This window comes from Sabethes cyaneus, chromosome 2 (assembly GCF_943734655.1).
Source record: "Sabethes cyaneus chromosome 2, idSabCyanKW18_F2, whole genome shotgun sequence".
Classification (NCBI taxonomy): Eukaryota; Metazoa; Arthropoda; class Insecta; order Diptera; family Culicidae; genus Sabethes; species Sabethes cyaneus.
In genome coordinates this window covers 177,773,941-177,794,211 of record NC_071354.1, presented here as the reverse complement: position 1 = coordinate 177,794,211, position 20,271 = coordinate 177,773,941, and the positions used below count along the sequence as shown (strand labels likewise).

Sequence of the window (20,271 nt, the reverse complement as noted above, 5' to 3'; positions counted from 1 at the left end):
AGCTAGTTAGAGCGCGGCTCGATTTGTAAATAAAAGCTGCGCCAGCGTTCGGTGGAAACGTCTAAGGAGATAAAATACCGGGTAGCGGGGGTTTTTGATTATGATTTTTCTACAATGTTGTTGTTTGGTCACTAAAGATGGTTCCGGTGTTTGGTCTAATGGATGGTGATAATTAATAGTACGATTGATTGGTCATGTAGTTTCAGGTAGAAGTACATGATAAGTTTACAAGAGCTGTCTGTCGATGTTATCAATTCAACTTCTTGATAGTTTTATTTTTATTAGTTTATGTGACATAGCTAATAAAATCCATCGATTTCTGTTCTGATTATGATATTAAAGCAGACAATTTAAAAACAGTAATAACTATTTGCTGCTTTTAAAATTAGTTTAAACGTGTGGCATCATTGTATAAAGTAATGTTCTTCCACTAGAACTAGGCTATAGGCCGAAAAAATAGAGCTTAATGGGCCGAAAATACCCCACCAAGATAAAAGTTTGGATTACTAAAATAAATTAAAAGCAAATTAGTACCAGCAAGGTGCATAGGCAAGCATTCTCCTGTCATCAATATTCGAAGAGGATAAGTATACAAGATTTCTTTCTCCTATTTATGTTGCTTTATTTAACATGTTATTTACGTCCCAGTTGGACTCAAGGTACTAATCTAAAAAGTCAGTTATCGTATGTTCGAATCACGACTGAGAGGGACTGTTAGAGTCAGTAGTATTCCGCATTAATTGGCCTCCTGCAGCTAGAGCTCATCTCAGTCGTCCGGCTCCTGCGATCGGAACTGGTCGGAAGGATCTTTTTGCCTTTGTATTCAGGCAAGTACTCCGGTTATTGGAATCGCAATTAATGTTAGTAGTTAAGTTTTTTTGTTAGAGTAAAGTTTTTGATGTACAATACTAAGACATCCGCAGGTAGCAAATTTGAAAAAGGTTTACCTTTACGCTACTGGGTAATAAATAAATACTAAAGTACTCGTCCCATTCTGTTTGAACACTACCAACACCTTTGTTTCATTATTTTCTTCTACCGTCCTTCCAACAATTGCCAAAAATTACCTTCATAAAAAAATTATGTACTCGTCGTTTGTATCGACGTTGTATCATCTGAAATGTCTTTAACTTTCCGCCTTCATCTACCAGACAAAATCAGACTTGTGAAAGCATGCTCCGCTCCGGTAACCATGCTAAGATATTCCCCTCCGTCATAGGCCACTCATTCATAGACCACACTCTTGTTCGAACTAATATGATACCGCACCTCAGTGCCGATTTTTTCTGTTCGGTACAGTATTATGCGTGTTCGGTGCGCTCCGGGTGGCTTCGGGCCAACAATTCAATAATTTTTACTGAGCAGCAGCAGCTGATAAGGCACAAACAAGGTATTGAGGAAGGCACCCGCTACCGTTCATAAGTTTTTACCGTATCGCACCAAGCATTTATATAGGTTCATTTAGTTTGCGAGCAATACCGTGCCAGCTTACACCAGCTGGCTCCTGCTAGAGCACGCAGCCCGAGCGTCCTGACAACTCAGTCACGTACACCGAATATGAACGAATAAGAAAGAAAGCAAAGAACGAAATCATGCAAGCCGTTGCGTCAGTGGTACGGTGCTCACCGGTGCTTAGCCGAAGACAAAGCACTTCGATTGGGTTTTTGCGTTTTCGGGGAAAGTGTCACTATGTAGCAACGACAGTGCATTTTATTATCAAAAGTACCCGTTGCGGTGCGCATTTGGACGGGTAGCAGCCGTACCGCATCGGACGATGTTTATAACAAGTTAGGACAAAATCCACTCGCTCAAAACACATCGAAAGGAGAGTTTGTTAGGTTTTTACCAAAATGTACGTGGATTGCGGACCAAAATTGATGCCTTTTTTATTAGCTGCTGCAGAATAGAATTATGATATCATCGTTCTCACCGAAACCTGGCTCTACGAGAATGTTTATTCGGCGCCGTTGTTTGGCACTTCATTCCGTTGGGCCCGGCATTCCGTTGTGATCGGAGCTCGTACAATAGCAACAAGTCATGTGGTGGCGGTGTATTCGTCGCCGTCTTAACTAGGCTAAGTGCTTTCATTGATCCCATCCCGATCTGCAATACCCTCGAACTTGTATGGGTAAAAGTGAAATTGCCGCTTCAAACGATGAGTGTCAGTGTCTTTAACTACCCCCCGACCTTAAGGGCTATCAGATTTGCATCATATAAGATTGGATCATATCTGTTCTATTAAGGTGATTATTCGAATCTGACGCTATTATTCGACTATAATCAATCCGGGCAAAAATGGAATTTTCTGTAAATTCAATTCTGTACCAATCGTTGACAGCTTGCGATTGAATATTATAGTCGCTTGCACTGCTCTCCTGGACGGTTTTTCCCTGCTAGTTCCTGTGTAGATCAACCCGGTAGTTACTAAAAACTCTCGTCTTCTCAAATTGGTTATGACCAACCAACGTACCAGTTAGATTTCTTCGATTCAGTAAGCTACTGGGACAAGTCCCATTCAAGACTGCTCGCGCTGCTCTTGAAGTCACAGTTAATCTAGCAGCATCAGTTGTATTTGAAGATATCCTGGGTGCCTGGGTGACTTGGACTTTTGTAGACTATCGCTCGAGTCGACTGGAATTGTTTCGACATCAAATAACGTTAGCTACTTTATTCAGATTGCGGAACATCTTCTGATTTTGCGTCAACTCGCCAACCTCCTCAAAAACCAGTGTGATGTTCATTTCAGATTTTTGAAGCGCCCAAAGTCTTCTGACCTAGCTAGCAATAATAGCTGTCTAAATTTTCTCTTCATCAGAATATATTTGCTACATCGTGGAAAAAATCTATCTAATACGTCCATAAAAAGAGAGACAAAAGAAATGTCAACAGTTACTGTAGCATCACATCACTTTGTGCTTGCTCAAAGGTTCTGGAAATTATCGTCCGCCCCGGATGGCGGTATGCTTAAACATCGTTCAGTAGTCGCAGGTGTCGGAGGGGGCATCGTGTTTATCGCAGGTCAGCTGGGTAAAGACAATACTTTATCAGCAACTTGAACAAGAGGGACTAACAGCAAAAACTTAAGAAAAAGGCAAGCTTGCTTTGAACTTAGAACTAGAATGTTCCGTGCACTTACTCTGCTCCTGTGGAGCTCTTGCGTCTTCCGGCAGGTACAGTCATCATGACTATCGCAGTGGTATTTTTTTAACTCAGTGCTCTTCTGGCATACCAAAAAAAAAACTTGCTTCTAACCAAAATCTGGCGTACAATCTTTACAACTGGTAAATCAACAACATTACCTTGGTAACTATCAGACACTGCCTCTACCGACACAGTGTGACATGATTAGCTTTGGTTTTGTTGCATGCAATACTGTGCTCTAGTACGCTCAATAGTTGAATCCTGTTCTATAGTATGGTGTCCGTGTCAAGCATACTGTATTGCACGGATCGAAGTGGTGCAAAAATGTTCATGAACTATGCCTTTCGGATGCTTTCCTGGAGGATTCTATAACATTAGCCCGAATACCACTAGCCCGAAAACCACTAGCCCGAAAGCAACTAGCCCGAATAACACAAGCCCGAATGTAACACATGCCCGAATGTAACACATGCCCGAATGCAACACTAGCCCGAATGTAACAGTAGCCCGAATGTAACAGTAGCCCGAATGTAACACAAGCCCGAATGCAGCACGAGCCCGAATGTAACACATGCCCGAATGCAACACTAGCCCGAATGTAACAGTAGCCCGAAAGTAACACAAGCCCGAATGCAGCACGAGCCCAAAGGTAATACCAGTACGAATGTAACACAAGCCCGAATGTAACATTTGGAGCTCCATAACTGCAAGGTTGCAGAATCGGCTGGCTGCGAAGTCTGTTGTATAAAAACAGAAGGTGTACGGAGTGTAGCACCCAAGATTTACTTTCGGATCGGTGTTGCGAAGCCCACACTCGTGTGGTCTAATTTCCTCACAGACGCGTACTCATTCTTTCGGATCCTCGCTCTTATTTATTCATGCACTGCAACGAATTTTTGCGAGTGTGTGTTTAGCTAACAGCTATGGTCGTCGCTCTCGTTCGTCGTTGAAGCCCGAGCTGCTGATACAAATTACTCGCGAGGGTTCGCACTCCCGCCCATGAATAGAATTGAGGGCGAAGATGACGAATAAAAGAAAAAGTAATGCAAAATTTGTATCACAGTTCTTCATTAGCTTCACAGGCAACTGATTGCTCGTGAGTTTTTCGACTCGCGAATAAGTTACGCAGAAAGACGGTGTGAGACTGTGCGTTCGCCAGTGTGTAGGAAGCCGAATGTCTGCACACAGCAACGGCGGCTGTTTCTTTTACGACTGCGTGAGCGATGTAACCGTTGCATACTATGCTTCTCATACTCTCTCGCGTGTGAGTAGGCATCGTTGACTTTTCGTTCGATTCGCATCGTTGCTTTTGGTTTTATTAAATCCCAAGAATACTCAAGAATAAGACACACAACAATAGTAATTTAACTGAAAAGTAGCCTCGCTCTAACCTAGCCTATAAATACTGATACAAAAGACCGCCGCTTATTCAGTTTGAAAGTCGCAAAAAGCGGCTTCGCCGCTTTATATTTTACAAAAGTTAAATCGATGCGAGGACTAGGGAAAACTAACTAGTGGTCAGTAGACCTAGGAAAACGAATAGACCTAAAAAGATGTGATTTCTGAGGGGGGCTGCCCCCCCACAGTGGCCGGCGCTTCCGACGGCGGGTCACCGGCGAACACTCGCCGTTGCCTACGGCCGGCTCGCCCTGAATCATCTAGGAAACGCTTGCTACTAATCTGGTAAAAAGGTCCCATATCTTATGATAAGCCTAACTCATATCTCGCTTAACTATAATCAAAGATTTAAAAATTGCTGAGCTCGAAAATCAGCTAACTCTAGTCAAGTGATTGAAATCTTACAGTGTAATAACGACAAAGCAGAAATAATTCGTAGCAAAGCCTTGGATTTATACCGTCTTTAGACATTATCCTTCTTTATCGACAGACTTCGCAGCCTGCTATTAGAATACAAGAAAATTACGGGGCTAGTGCAATGATCCTGACTCTATCTAGCAAGCACCGACTAGGCGAGATTCGAACATACGACGACTGGCTTGTTAGACCAGCATCGTACCTCGAAGCTAACTGGGCGGCTTTATTTTATAAAGGTAACTTGATGCGAGGACTAGGGAAAAATAACTAGAGGTCTACTAGATCTAGGAAAAAGAATAGCCCTAGACAGATGTGATTTGTGCGGGGCCCCCCGTTTTCTAGTGTTACATTCGGGCTAATGTTACAGTCGAGCTAGTGTTACATTCGGGCTAGTGTTTCATTTGGGCTACTGTTACATTCGGGATTGTGACATTCGTGCTACTGTTACATTCGGGCTAGTGTGACATTCGGGCTAGTGTTTCATGCGGGCTACTGTTACATTCGGGCTTGTGACATTCGGCTACTGTTACATTCGGGCTAGTGGTTTTCGGGCATGTGGTATTCGGGCTTTTGGTATTCGGGCTAGTGTTATAAAACCGCGTACAACAGCTAGAGTTTTGTTTGTTGCAAGGCTTCTGATCAGACAAACTGCCGGTCGAAATCTTCTGGAAGTGCTGAATATCCACGCTCCGGAACGAACTTTTCAAACGAGGAATTTTCTTCAATTCGATGCACGGACAGTTAACTAAGACTAACTAATTTTAACTAATTTAATCCGGTAAGGTACATGGCAGCTTAATTCAACACTACCTACGAGTTGTTTGATTTTGGGACATCCATCGATGCTTTCAAGGGACGTTTCACCTATAGACAACAACAGTGCGTAATTAATGTGTAATACTTATTCGTAAATTTTAACACTGAGATTGTACTCATTGTTTTAATGCAGTAATGTTCCGATTTTGCCAGCCATTGCCATTGTGTGCCAATAAATTTTGTTCAATTTTTGTGCTCATAAACATGATTTATAAAGCTTTTCAGCCAGCTTGAAACTATTCTGATTCTCTGGGGAGAGTTTTTGAATAAAATGATGCCTTCTTGCGAGTAATTCGGGGTCAAAATTAGGATATTTTTATAGTAAAAGTTCTATAGTTCCTTAACAAGCAAAGATAGAGGTATACTATATTCAGCAATGTGGTGTATTTTTACTTTTTGTACAACTTTGTAAAACAAAAAAAGTTATACAACAACTACAAAAACAGCTACAATAGAAAAACTGATTTTAACGATTTTTCATTTATGTGAAATTGGATTTTTCTATCTTTGCTGAAGAGATAGAAGGTTACTGTCTTCAGCAAAATTTCTTGTAATAATATGCTGTAAAACTTTGCAGAACACGCCAAAGTGCTATATTGAAATTGAAGGAAAATAAATTATTTATTTCACTTTCAAAATTTTAATTCCGCTGGACGATAGAACCTTTAATTTTAAGAAACTCTTCCAAAGATTTCATAAACCTAAGACCAAGTTGACCAATTGAGGGTTAAAATTAAATTTTTAGTAGAAGTCTTTAAAATTGCAAGGTCTTAAGTCTTGAATTTTGAAAAAAAAATTCGAAAATTTTTTTTCCCGATTTTGTCAGTTTCCCCAATTTGTCAGCCCAAAATTCAACATGGGACTGACAAAATAGGAACATTACTGTATTCATAACGTCCAATAACAATAACAAAATTCGATCGAAGCGGTAAAATAATTGCACTAATGCAAACTGCACAAATAAATACAACGTCGCAGAATTTTATGAAGATTATACATGAATACACGCTGGCCTAATAAGCTAGTCGTCACACTGGCCTAATAAGCTAGTCGTCGTATGTTCGAATCTCGACTGGGAGAGGCTGTTAGAGTCAATAGGATCGTAGCAACTGGCTCTGCAATTGTCCTGCACTCTAACAACTGGCTGCGAAGTCTGTCGTATAAAAACAGAAAGTCAAGTTTCGATAATGGAATGTAGCACCTAGACTTTGCTTTGCTTTTTATACAACTGTGTAAACCATTCTTCGCTAAAGGCGAGGTGTGGTGTGAGTAATTTGGTCTAAATATCATAATCGCATAAACCTTAATATTCATATTGTCATATTGTCACTATTGTACATTCCCAAGCCAAGTGCATTACGAAGCGCATTTTCAACGTGGGCGTCTTCAGAAACTAATGTAAGAATGTAAACTTCAGCCGCGCCTGTTCTTACGTTCCATATGAACTCGGAGAGTAAGTATGATGTTTTCCCGAAGAATTAAATTGCTGCGTAAATTCAAAGAATGAATGGTAGGAAAAGTGGAAACAATTAAGGGCATTACGCAAACGCAGCAGTAGCCTAACAAGTGTAACCTATGCAAACACTAAAAGGGTAACTAAAATGGGTAGCATACTGCAAGAAATATTTTTTGCTGTAAAATAATAATGTTTTTATTTGAGTTTGATTTATTTTTAAAAGAAACCGTGTTTTTATATAGAATCAGTCTACTCTGGTAACGTGGCAAGAAGCACGAATATCTTTACATTTTATGACACCCAAAATGTAACCGGCGAGATTACGAAGACTGTAGATTACATTAACGAGCAAATATGTGCATTGGTACGGTCATAAAATGACGTTACTGGCACAAGATAATTGCATATTCACAGATCGCACGCAGTGACGGCCTTGCCGTCTCAATTATAATTAATACTAGGAATAATTATTTCTAGCTTAATGCTTTGACTATGGGACTAGATGAGTTTTTCTTATAAATGATTTGTTTTAAATCGGTATACTTACCGTTGCAGTTGCAAGACTCTTTTCTAGTTATCATGCAACGCCACAACGTGAAAGGGATCCGTACTGTGATATTCTACAACACTAAAAATTGGTCTGTAGTATATGTTGCAAAAGTTTTCATGCCCCAACTTTTGTTGTAGGAAACGCACTTCAATGTTGAAAACAAAGGGTGATGTATCACGCGAACATTTACGGCAAAAGCAAATGGAAGTATCTAAAATAAGGTACGCGTAACGCACTGTCCAAAATAGGTGGATCACCCTACATAAAGCGCATCAACTCTCTACGTGATTTTATTGCATTATTTTATAGAGTAGTACCACCTACATTTTAAATTATCACTGCTTTGATGCACACAAATGTTTTAAGTTTAAATAAGGCTTGGAAACCTGTTTGTAAAATACCAATGTTGCTCTTATAAACACAATTCTCGAACTCGGATTGATTTCTGTATTAAATATCTTTTCGATATAAACTCAACAAGCATTACTGTATTAGTTTTATTCAACAAACATTTTATCAAAAAAGCAATAGACATGTCATGGTTTTTCAGCACCACAGACTTATTTGTACCATATAGTGCAAATTTGAACATAGTTCAATAAAGTATATTTCATTGTATAATATCCGCATTACTTCCGAAGTAACCTAGTTCCAACAGTGAGAGATGTCCGGCAGTGGTTTCTGCTTGCACTTACTGACCCATCCCTTCCAGTACGAGAAACCGACATCCTTGTAGATCAACTTGGCGCAATCGATATCGTCGGAAATATCGTCCGTCAAAAACGCTACTAACAGTGAATTTTAAGTTTAAATTAAACTGTTGATAATTTGTTGATAACAGAACAGAATTACCTTCGCAGTTTTTGTTACACTTTCCTCCTTTCCGTCCCACTCGGCACCATTCTTTGCTGTTGATCTGTTGAAATCAAAATGTATGTAAACACGGAATCTTACTAGATAAGCTGCAGGGTACCTGAAATATACCGTAACTGGCAGAAAGATTATCATGCGAAACTTTCTTGGATGTGTCACCACCGCTTTCCGCGTTCACCAGGCAAATCCCTGTAAAGGATAATAAAATCAATTCAAAGATTGCGAATCAATGTAAATATGCTCATCGCTCCGCATACTTACAGTTCGAAATCAACGTCCTTGAAATTTGCTGACTATCAAGCAGCCTAGCCAATGGACACTTCTGGAACACTTTGGCATTTGCCAAATTGCCGGTGATCAAAAGAATGCTCAACAGGAAACATCCCCTTGAAATGCCCGCTCGTCTGCTGATCATCTCCTACAGTTCGAAACCGCGAAACCGTGTCCGTGGGTTTTTCGCGCTGCTGGCTGCTTGTCGGAGTCCACTATCAGTTGTACTGTGCGATGTTCTGAGAAAAATAATCAAGCAACTGATCATCAACACAGACCGAGTCAATTCGTAAGTGATACAGTGGCAAAAAAAAAACAAATAAATCGTTGATTGTTTGATAGTTTGACCCCTCCGGTGGCTGTTCGTTTCGTGAATATTTGCCTTTTAAAAAATATAAGTGAATATTCGCGCCATACTATTAATAGGCTAGAGATTTCGCTTCTAGCAATCTGACGTTTCTAGGGAATTCCATTTCCAGTTAATCAGGAATGGTTATGAAATGCTTCTCTTTAATCTCTCTAGTTATATTCCTGAGAAGCCATAACATTATAGATTATAAATTTATTGACTTGCACGTGACTAGACGTTACTTTGGACAATGTGTCAATTACTTAGAATAAAACTTTTTTTTGTAAACTATTTGGCTATTTGGGAAACGCTGACAAATCATCATTCGGTTTATAGTACACGAGCCCCAGCAGTTTAGATTGTTTGGTAAACACTAATTGTGACGCTGAGTTTTATCTCAGGCCGGTTCGAAGAATCACAGCTTTGTATTTGAATGAAAATCGATCCACTTTCATTTAATTTCCTTATCAGCTCTTATTTACCATGCTAAATCCTATCGGTTTGTGCTAGCAAACACTTTTTAGAAAAAGAACGCAATACCTGCACACGATGTTCTAGCGTCTCATGCAACGTTAGATTGAAGCGTAAAAATTTGATATGAACCGGTTCCGGCAACAAACAAATATGCACTAAAACATTGCAGCGCTGCTCTATGAGAACTGTTTATATTCCAGAGGAATCACGCCGGAGTCTACCATTGTTAGGTACTTCCCAAGAGCAAGATTCAATTAAAGTCTCTCGATAGCAGATTGACCCCCTCCCCCAAAGCGGATGGTGTCTAGCTAGCTGGTGACGGTTATTTCGCAATATGCTCAATAGAAAGGAATTTATAGGGGTACTAGCTGAATGCTTGATTTTGCTCGGGATTCAAAATTTGTCTGAGTTTATGTGCTGAATGATTCTAATAAAACTGACAATGGACGTCGAATGTTATACTATCCGGATTGCAAGAAATATATGTTGTCGGCTATTTACTACTTGTTTATTTATATTCGAAGCACTGACAGGGAGCGAAAAAAGAAATAAGACGTCGGGGTGCATGCTGCCCTAACTCACTGTCGCTCGCTCGGACTTTAAAATAAGAAATAGCCTTTTGGTTTCGGTAACCTTGGGAAACCGATAAGTTATTTCTTGACCCTCTCTATCTCTCTATATTTGTCGTTTTGGATAAATTTTTAATCTAAAATCTTACTGATTAAAGAATAGCATAAATGCCATTCATTTAACTGTCTCAAAAGCATGCAGCAATTAAAATTTATTACAACAGGTTTTAAGCGAACTTACTCAAACACATTTCCGTTTTCTTTACAGATTTCACATCGTTATTGGCCTGTTGATTTCACAGCTCCTGGCGGCATCGTACGGGGCCGAATTCATGACAGCAGGAATTGCCGGTGGAGGTCATCTACCGGTTAGCATTAATACTCCCCAGCTGCAGGCCCAAAACTTTTCCCCATCCGCATCCCTAATGGGATCTGATTCGGATCGAATGAATTTAACGGCCTCACCAGTCATCAGTAATAGTAGTAGTAGCAGCAGCAGCAGCAGTAATAGTAATAGTAACGATAGTATAATAAACACTAACCAAAGAAAACAACAGCAGAACCAGGCAAGCGCCAAGGAGGCTTTCGGATTGACCTGGAGTGCACTTAAGTACGTTAACAAAGGAGAAACGGGGAAGAAACGGTTCGAAAAAAAGTCAATCGTTGTGACCCCACAGCAGCAACCGCTGGATATGGGCAGTTGGCAATGTCCCAACATTAGTCAGAATGCGAACCTGGAGTGTGGCTGTGATTTGCCTCATACGTTGCGATGTCGAGGAGACCTCCATGGGCTGGAACTAATAGCGGAAGGGCTAAGAGCTTCCATGTATTCGGTGTCATTGCTAGACTGCACGTTAAAGAATGTAACCGTCTTAAGTGACGCCAATATTTTCGAAAATGTCTCACTGCAGGGCCTAGTCATCTCTTCTGGTGAAATAAAGCGAGTCCATAGAATGGCATTTGCAGGTATTAAAAACTCACTGCAAGCACTAGGACTGCCGAATAATGCCTTGGTAGGGGTACCAATGCAGTCACTGGCAGCAATTCCTCATCTAGATCGGTTAGATTTATCAAATAACAAACTCAAGTCCATTCAAAACACAGATTTCATATCGCTGTCGAAACTTTCATACCTGGAACTAGGGGAGAATCAAATTTCATACATTGCCCCAAAAAGTTTCATGCCGTTGAGAAATTTGATTCACCTTAAGCTAAACGGAAACAGGCTCGGAGAAGCTCCGGAAAGTATGAAAGCGCTTGAAGCCTGTCTTAACCTTCGAGAACTTGATCTACGGTCTAACACCATTCGGGGACCTTTAAAAAATACGACTTTACCCGTAATCAAAGGCTTGGAAATCCTTAACCTAGACAAGAATTCTATCACCAGCATTCAAAATGGTGCCCTTGAAGGACTAGCCTACCTGCAGATGCTTTCTCTTCGACACAATCAAATTGACGTCTTGCAAGATCATGCCTTCTCCGGTCTTGCCTCTTTGCAGGTTTTGGATCTGGGGCACAACGGCATAGTTGCTATATCCGGATCGTCTCTCAAACATCTTCCAAGATTAATCGTTCTAGATTTGACTCACAACTTCTTGCGTGCGCTGACATCCGATATCGTCTCACCGCTACCTTCACTAAAGGAACTTCGCTTGGATGGCAATGACATATCGATCATCGCACAAAACGCACTGTTCAACGCATCCTCTCTCCATAGTCTCTCACTGGAAAACAATCCACTAACCTGCGATTGTACAATGAGACCATTTGTCGAATGGTTAGCGACCTCCAGGATAGCGTCGCAGGATGTACTGGGGGCGGTTTGTGCTACCCCACCCCACTTGGAGGGAGCATCGCTGCTGCAGATCACCGTCGAATCAATGAAATGCAACGTCAACGGGAAAGACAAAATCGACCAGAGTACGTTCCAAACCATTGAAGTTATTCTGAAGCTGAAGAACAATCAATCGTTCATTCGGGACATCAGCGGTGACGTGCAGCTTCGGGGGATCAATTTTACCGACGAAAGCGATGTGTTTCTTCGATGGCGACTGCAAACGGACGAGTACTCCTGTCGGTACGTGTACGTGTTTCACGACGACGATCCGGAGAATATACTGTATAGTTCCGAGGTAAGTAGATAAGGGAGGTTTAGAAAAAAGTTGCTTAATTGTTATCTTCTTTTAGGCAATCTGTCTTCAGGTGTCGGAATTGGCCAACGCTACGGATTACGAGTTTGTTACCAAACTGGTTGGAGCATATGACCTTCAGAGTGAATTAAGGTAAATACTTTTGTTGGAAGTAAAAGGATTGAAATTATTCATTTAACAGTTCAAGATTATATATATTTCAATGATTTGGATTGGAATGGTTTCTGGTGACAACGATTCCATATCGGACAAGTGCTGACTACTTATTTTTGGACAATAGGCTAGACATCTCTCCTATACTACTTCAAATCAAAATGATGATTATGTACTATAAATCTATCTTTAAATACTAGTATCGACACACCTCTTCGGCTACATTTTCTTCGTAGCTCTCGCGCTATGAGAATTTATTTTCGGGAGATGCTTCCTGTCTGGAAAATCCAGTTTTGGCGTCATGAAAGCCTTTCTGTAAGCCAGCAGTCCGTTCACATCATGGAAAAATTTACACGATCTTCGTCGTGGAACACAATCTTCACGTGATCGAGCTGAACCTAGTGGAAACATTTCAACTGGACTGGAGTACTGACGCACATCTTCTGCTATCAGGTCAAAGATTTCAGCGTCATCGTTGTTCGCCTGTAGCAGATCTACTAAACCAAGGCAACTGTCAAGCTGGATCTCAAGCCCTGCTAGAATCCAGTTTTTTGTACGAAGCGACCCGTCACCTATGACATGTACCAAGCCGTCAAAGAGGAAATTGATAGGCTCGAGCGTTTGGAGATCGACTATGATTTTTCTATAGGGTTAACCGTCGTACTATAACCACATGTCGGAATCGTATTGGCAGACTGATATCGAGGAACCATTAAACATGCTTCTTTCCATCAAAACTCATCGCAAAATATACAAGGTGAAACATATCGCATCTAGCGCAAAAGTCACTCAGGAGTATTCCAGCAACTGATAGACAATATGCTGGTCTCAGGTACACTTTTTCAACATTTTCTTCGATGGTATTGTGCTGGTTCAATCACCGTTTTAGACACAAAAATGCAAATTACGTACCTCGGACATATGCTCGACCCGTACGGGGTTCGGCGTGATTCGAGCAGGGTCGAAGCCATCATAAGCATGCCAGCGCACGCCAACGTGACGGAAGTAAGATTGTTCTGCGGTACCATAAACTTTTACGGAAAATTTGTTCGCCATCCACTAAGTGAATCGCTAAAAGCTATCCCAGGGAGCATTCGATAATGTCAAAGACATCCACTCGGCTGACTCGCTCCTCACTCATTACAATCCGATTCTGGAGGAAACCGGTTCGGTTGATGCGTCGGACGGCTTCAGTCAGTCAGTTGGTCTGGAAGCAACTATTTGTCTCAGATTGTTTTCCCGATGGACGAATCAAAGTGGACTAGCACACCCCGTTGCACCCGTTGAGCAAAGCTACAGTCAACCAGATAGTGCAGGCTTAGTTACAATCTTCCCTGTAACCAAATTTCATCGCATGCTTTCCGGCTGAAAATTCATTCTCCAATCATGCTCCGACCCTAACGCTGGACCCTGATCCTTGTGATATACGACTTAACGGCAACGGACAAGTTTGGTCATGCAGATATTCTTTCGCGCCTCATCAACCATCAAATGAAACTTGACGGGGATTACGTCTGCAGCGTCCGATTATTTCAACGTATTGCATATCAATTTTAAACTGTATGCAGTAAGGCACACAGAAGGATTTGGTGCTCAAGAACGTCTTTCGGTACATCCAATTTGATTGACTAAAAGTATTGCTCGAGAGATGTTCGTGAACTGCCCCTGTGACCGATGCTTCAGCGATGCACCGGTGAGCTCCATCGTGGACATTCTGGAATCCAGCGGTGAAAGCTTTCTCCCGTACGTAGATGCGTGCATTGGTCATCGCACGACAGTAAAGTTTTGTGCTCTCAATGCATGAAGAGGACCCCAGTCTTCGGTGTAATGCCACCCGTGCCTTGGGGTGCCTGGAGACGACAGCCAGTTAGATTCGACGTACGATGCTACTTTAACAAGTCAGTTGACGTATGTTCGACTCTCGGCTGGGTGCTAGGGTAATAACCGGTTGTGAAGTCTGTCGATAAAGCAGGATCAAGTCTTAAAGACGTTTAAGCTGAAGGATTGGCTTTTGTCTAGGGATGAAAGCACCCTAGAGTAAACTGCTCTCTCTGTTCCAAGTTGGTAAAGCACAGTAGAATTTTCTTTCAAAGTAGATTACCACCATCATTACGAAAAAAAAAATTACGATTACGATTATAATCTTACAAATAAATATTGATGGAAATACCAACAACCGCCGCCGAAAAATAAGGTGCAAAGTGACGTTCGAAGGTTGATTGGAAGCGTGTAGTCCGATCGGTAGGGACGCTTCTAGCGGAGTGATGGGCGTGAACCTAAATTCACCACCAGGGAATGAGAAGAGTTGCACGGATAACCTTCCCGATCCGACCACGCAACCTGTGGTTGAACAGCAACCGATGTCCTCCGGTGAGCAGCAGGGACTACTTTCACGATGAGACGCAGAAACTCACCGTTCTGTCAACCGACCAGCCAGGTCAGTGAAATCTGGTCGAAATCTGGAAATCAAGTGGTAGCGATACAGCCTCACCAAACTGCAACAATAAAAGTCCCACTAAAAAGATAGCTCGCAACCAACTCTACGCGGGTCATCTAGCGCCAAAACCAACCTTGGGTGTCACATGCACCTATAGTTGCCTTGCTTACTACGGATCAGCTGCAGATTGTCCGCGCCATTCTTCGGAATCACATAACTGACCAGGAAACTTCAAACATTGGGCCCAAGTTCAGGAGCTGCATGTTCTAGAATGGTTACTTGACCATTCTGACCAGAATGGCTAGAGAAAACTATCTATCTACTATCATCTACTCTCGTTCCATGGGAAGGGGCAGAACTACGTGCCTGCGACACGAAGGACCGGCCTATGGTGCATACCTTCAGATGTTACCTTCAGAACTGCATCGTCTCTACGGACGAAAAAACTCCGCAATTCTTTCAGAATCAAAACGGTGACTTATCAACAAGAGCATGGCGGATGCGCCGTCGCAATGAGTTTGGAAAGAGTGTTGAACTGCTGATGAAGGTAAACCAAAAGTCGGCTAGCCAGATCAACAATCGCTGCTGCAAAGTCGATGACGGTACAAAAGGAACTCCCTTCTGGGAGTGCCCCGCAACTACCAAGACACCTGCCGCTTCCATAACTTTAAACCAAAAGTTCAGTGCATCTGATCTGAATTGCGGGGTTCTTGCATTATCGAGGTAGAAATTCTTCCGAAATTTCCTTCTTACTTCATAGCAAGAGCGTAAGTCCCATAAAGATCATTGGTTATATTAACCATATAGTACCGATTTGGGTCACAGGATTAGAACTATCTAGCTCAACTCCATCAATTGGTATGAACAGTTCGTAAATTGTGTACAGCAATCGGGGCTTGGCACAAAAGACGATCATTAAGACAGTGCTCTTCTGGCTTACAAAATCTAAGTCTTTCTAAATCCACGTGATCTAAGTCCATGTGGACTACGCTAGCCCCATTGACTGCGGCTACTACTTACTCATTGTGGACTTCCACTCGCATGACCGCTCCAGTTCAGCTGCCAGCAGCGTCCTTCGCAATATGTTTGGTCACTTGGCGATGCTGAATACGTTAGCGTCAGATTATAACACTCACTCGCTAGCTTTGAATTCGCCCAAATCTGTGCCACCAACAATAGTATCGACCATGTGACCACTACGCAACTGAAGAGAAGTCATTCAAATTGCTATTCTTCAACCGAAACAATCCTGTGTACATCAAGCCTTATACCAACAACCCTTGGACCTGAGTAATGGTCGTTCGTCTCGTTCGGTCCCACTGTCCAGATAACTAGACATACACCCTTACCATTAAATATTCTTTTGGACACTTAGGATTCATTGAAGGCTGCGTCTGAAAGATTATCGTTGCTCAACACTTCGATCTGTAGTAAACCCGTCCAGGAACCGTCGCTTTTACTACCTATGGTTCTGCCAAGTGCGGTCATCAGTGCTGAAACCGTATTCTCATCGTCTTTGTCGACGTCTTCTAAATTTCTAGTATTTTGTTTCAGCTCGTAAACAAAAATTCATCAAAGCAAAGTGTTTGCAGAAAGAAAGTTATTATCAATCGGTTTTCCTGTCACAGGAAGCAACTACAACGATTTTGCTAGAAATTGAGTTTGACTAACTAAATATTTTTATTTTATTAACACAACCAGTTTTCGAAAATTGCAAAATTTCAATGGCGCGTTGATTTTATCAACCTATCATATCAATATGGACGATAACATTAAATGCGCACATGCTGTAAACCAACGGAATTGCTTAAAATTTATGAAATATTCTATGGGATATTTTATTATGATCGCTATAAACCAAATCGATCAGAATGGTCTGTCAGTAAAACTTTGACTTTTCTGCTCACGGATACATTTGCATTATCAGTTTTTGGCCTTTTAAAACTTTCAAAAAACTTTTTTAGCGATTATGAATTCAATTTGGGATCATCTTCTTTTTCGGTCTTTGCTGAGCACCCGCAACTGGCACCCTGCCAAGGGTGTTAACCCTCGAGAGCTTCGTAGAGGATATAATATTAAGTATAATATAATGAGTATAATACTCTGGCAATAAGTGTATAGTTAAGTACCAGAGCCGGCGTTACAACGTGCGTGGCCCTGTGCTGCTTAAGCAGCGGGGCTTTTCTTTGTATACCACAAGGGCATTGGATTAAAAAGCCACTGTGGCAGGCTTAATGATCATCTTTTGAGGCAGGCTTCGATTGCCTTACATCGTTTACGAACTACTCATACCCATTGGTGGAGTTAGTTGTGATCTTGAGTCCCAATTCGGTACTACATGGTTAATAAATTTAATGATCTTTTAGGATTTGAGTTCCAGCAAGGAAGGAAACTTCCGAAGAAGTTATACTAGATAAATCAAGAGCCCCGTAATTCTAGAGCAAATGCGTTAGTCTTTTATTTTCAGAGACGCAAAAGTGGCAGGTGATACCGAGCATCCGATATTCTTTAAAAAGTGAAGAGCAGGACAGTATCCAGTTGGGAGTCTCATGATTTTCGACGCTACTAATTTAGTTGAGTAGTTTTTTAGGTGCTGTAAGATTTGGGTAAATATTCTGTTTAACAGTTAAGTTTACAACTGTTTACCATCTATTCGATTCCTGCGGGATGCTTTTTAACAACATTATCTAGGCGAGCAGCCTAGTTAAGTTTTTTTATTCAGAATTATTCCAAGAAGTTTGCCTGAAACCAAGAAGCAGCCCGAGCCCAATCAGTATAGGGGAAGTAAAAGTATCTTTTCGTCACCTCGTGAATGATAACAATACTTCTTGTGGAGTTTAAATCAGGCCCGTCTTGTAAGTGACATAAGATGGTGGTGTGGAGAGCTCCTTGCTAACAACTCGACACTACTGTGTCAAACTTTCCTCTGACGATAAGTTTTAGGTCGATGACTTAAGCAATAATCTCATAACCAAGCTGCGATATCTTGTGAAGGAGTGCGTTAGCCACCAGTGTTCAATTCAAAGGGGGAAGAGCTGTTTGTGGACATCCTTTAATTGCCAACAACGTGACCGACGAATCTCCCAATGATGCTGTGATTTCTCTGTTCAAACTGCTTGGACATAGCTGCTTGGACATAGCTCATAGCACTGCTTGGACATAGCTCATAATAGTGTGGTCGTTTTCGTTTCGAAAGAGAGCCGTAATAATTGAAACGAGGGATGTGTAACCGAGAGCTCCTTCAATATCATGGAAAGAACAAAGTGCCGTTTCCTGATATTTTAGTGATTTCTCAATAAATGTCACTACCCAGGCAGTGCGGTTTCCGTAGATTTGGCATAGTATGGTTGATTTTCATGCAAGAAACTTTAGAAACTGGATGCAAACATAATTATCTGGAATTTTCTCCATCAACTTAAGAAGCGTTGATGTCAGACTTATTGGTCTAAAAGCCTTATGCATGCTTTTCTCATGAACACCACCTCTACTGTCCGCCAATTCTCTGGGATGCGTCTCAAAGTGAAATTGGCTCGACAAAGGTTGATGAGCTCGGACATTACAATGTCTATTTTCTGTAGAAAATTGGGTGGAATACCATCTGGACCTGGAAATAGGCAGCAAAATGTCGCATTGGACAGATTTTTGAACAGATATTTTTCCTCGCTGTACAGATGACCAGATGTTTTCATGAAAAAACACAGAATTATATGTGGCATCCCTGGTCACAGGAAGTAACTATAAAGATTTTGCTAGAAATTGAGTTTGACTAACTAAATATTTTTATTTTATTAAAACAACCAGTTTTCGAAAATTGCAAAATTTCAGTGGCGCGTTCATTTTATCAACCTATTATATCAATATGGACGATGAAATGAAATGCGCATATGCTGTAAACCAACGGAATTGCTTAAAATTTATGAAATATTCTATGGGATATTTTATTATGGTCGCTATAAACCAAATCGATCAGAATGATCTGTCAGTAAAACTTTAAGAACTTTTCTGCTCACGGATATATTTGCATTAGTTGCATATTTGCATCAGTTTTTGGCCTTTTATAACTTTTAAAAAAACTTTTTTAGCGATTATGAATTCAATTTGGGATTATCTTCTTTTTCGGTCTTTGCCCCTCCCCCCTACTGGCACCCTGCCAAGAGCGTTACCCAAGCAACAACGTGAGTTTTATTGTACTCTTATGGTGGTCTTCAAGACCAATTTTGGTCTTCAATGCCATCATAAGAGTGTAATAAAACCCGATTTGTTACTTGGGTAACCCTCGAGAGCTTCGTGGAGGATATAATATTAAGTATAAGAGTATAATACTCTGGCAATAAGTGTACCCAAGTAACAATTTGGGTTTTATTTCACTTTTGTAATGGCATTTAAGACCAAAGTTAGTCTTGAAGACCACCATAAGAGTACAATAAAACTCACATTGTTGCTTGGGTAGTTAAGTACCAGAGCCGGCGTTACAACGTACGAGGCCCTGTGCAGATTAAGCAGCGGAGCTTTTCTTTGTATACCACTAGGGCATTGGATTAAAAAGCCAATGTGGCAGGCTTAATGATCATCTTTTGAAGTAGGTTTCGATTGCCCTACATCGTTTACGAACTGCTCATACCCATTGGTAGAGTTAGTTGTGATCTTGTGTCCCAATTCGGTAGTACATGGTTAATAAATTCTATGATCTTTTAGGATTTGAGCTCCAGCCAGGAAGGAAACTTCCGAAGAAGTTATGCTAGATAAAGCAAGAACCCCGTAATTGTAGAGCAAATGCGCTATACTTTTACGCTACGAATTTAGTTGAGTAGTTTTTCAGGTGCTGTGGGATTTGGGTAGATATTCTGTTTAACTTTACAACTGTTCATCCTCTATTCAATTCCTGCGGGATGCTTTTTACCAACATAATATAGGCGAGCAGCCTAGTTAAGTTTTTTATTCAGAATTATTCCAAGAAATTTGCCTGAAACCAAGAAGAAGCCTGAGCTGAATCAGTACAGGGCAAGTAAAAGAATCTTTTCGTCACCTAGTGAATGATAACAATACTTCTTATGGAGTTTATATCAGTCCCGTCTTGTAAGTATCATAAGATGGTGGTGTTGAGAGCTGCTAGCAAACAACTCGACACTACTGTGTCAAACTTTCCTCTGACGAGAAGTTTTAGGTCGATGACTTAAGCAATAATCTCATAACCAAACTGTGATATCTTGTGAAGGAG

At 41.1% G+C, this 20,271-nt stretch overlaps 2 protein-coding genes across 3 annotated transcripts in view; one reads left to right on the top strand and one right to left on the bottom strand.

Annotated features, from left to right (window-relative positions):
• The window catches only part of LOC128738623 (uncharacterized), an 89,071-nt gene that overhangs the window by 66,727 nt on the left and 2,073 nt on the right, over window positions 1–20,271 (top strand). Inside the window, exons 2-3 of the mRNA XM_053833910.1 lie at window positions 10,582–12,445; window positions 12,501–12,595. Of these exons, the coding sequence (XP_053689885.1) occupies window positions 10,582–12,445; window positions 12,501–12,595 (1,959 nt within the window). The remainder of the gene's footprint in view (window positions 1–10,581; window positions 12,446–12,500; window positions 12,596–20,271) is intronic.
• On the bottom strand, window positions 8,284–9,880 carry LOC128738634 (lysozyme c-1-like). Of its 2 annotated transcripts, none has more exons than XM_053833922.1 (5): window positions 9,811–9,880; window positions 8,913–9,160; window positions 8,752–8,840; window positions 8,631–8,694; window positions 8,284–8,566 (listed from the first exon to the last, which is right to left on the bottom strand). In XM_053833922.1, the coding sequence occupies exons 2-5, from the start codon at window positions 9,064–9,066 to the stop codon at window positions 8,424–8,426; spliced, it is 450 nt and encodes a 149-aa protein (XP_053689897.1). In that variant the 5' UTR covers window positions 9,067–9,160; window positions 9,811–9,880; the 3' UTR covers window positions 8,284–8,423. The 2 variants fall into 2 exon arrangements, with proteins under 2 accessions (XP_053689897.1, XP_053689898.1); XM_053833923.1 differs by having other exon boundaries at window positions 8,284–8,563.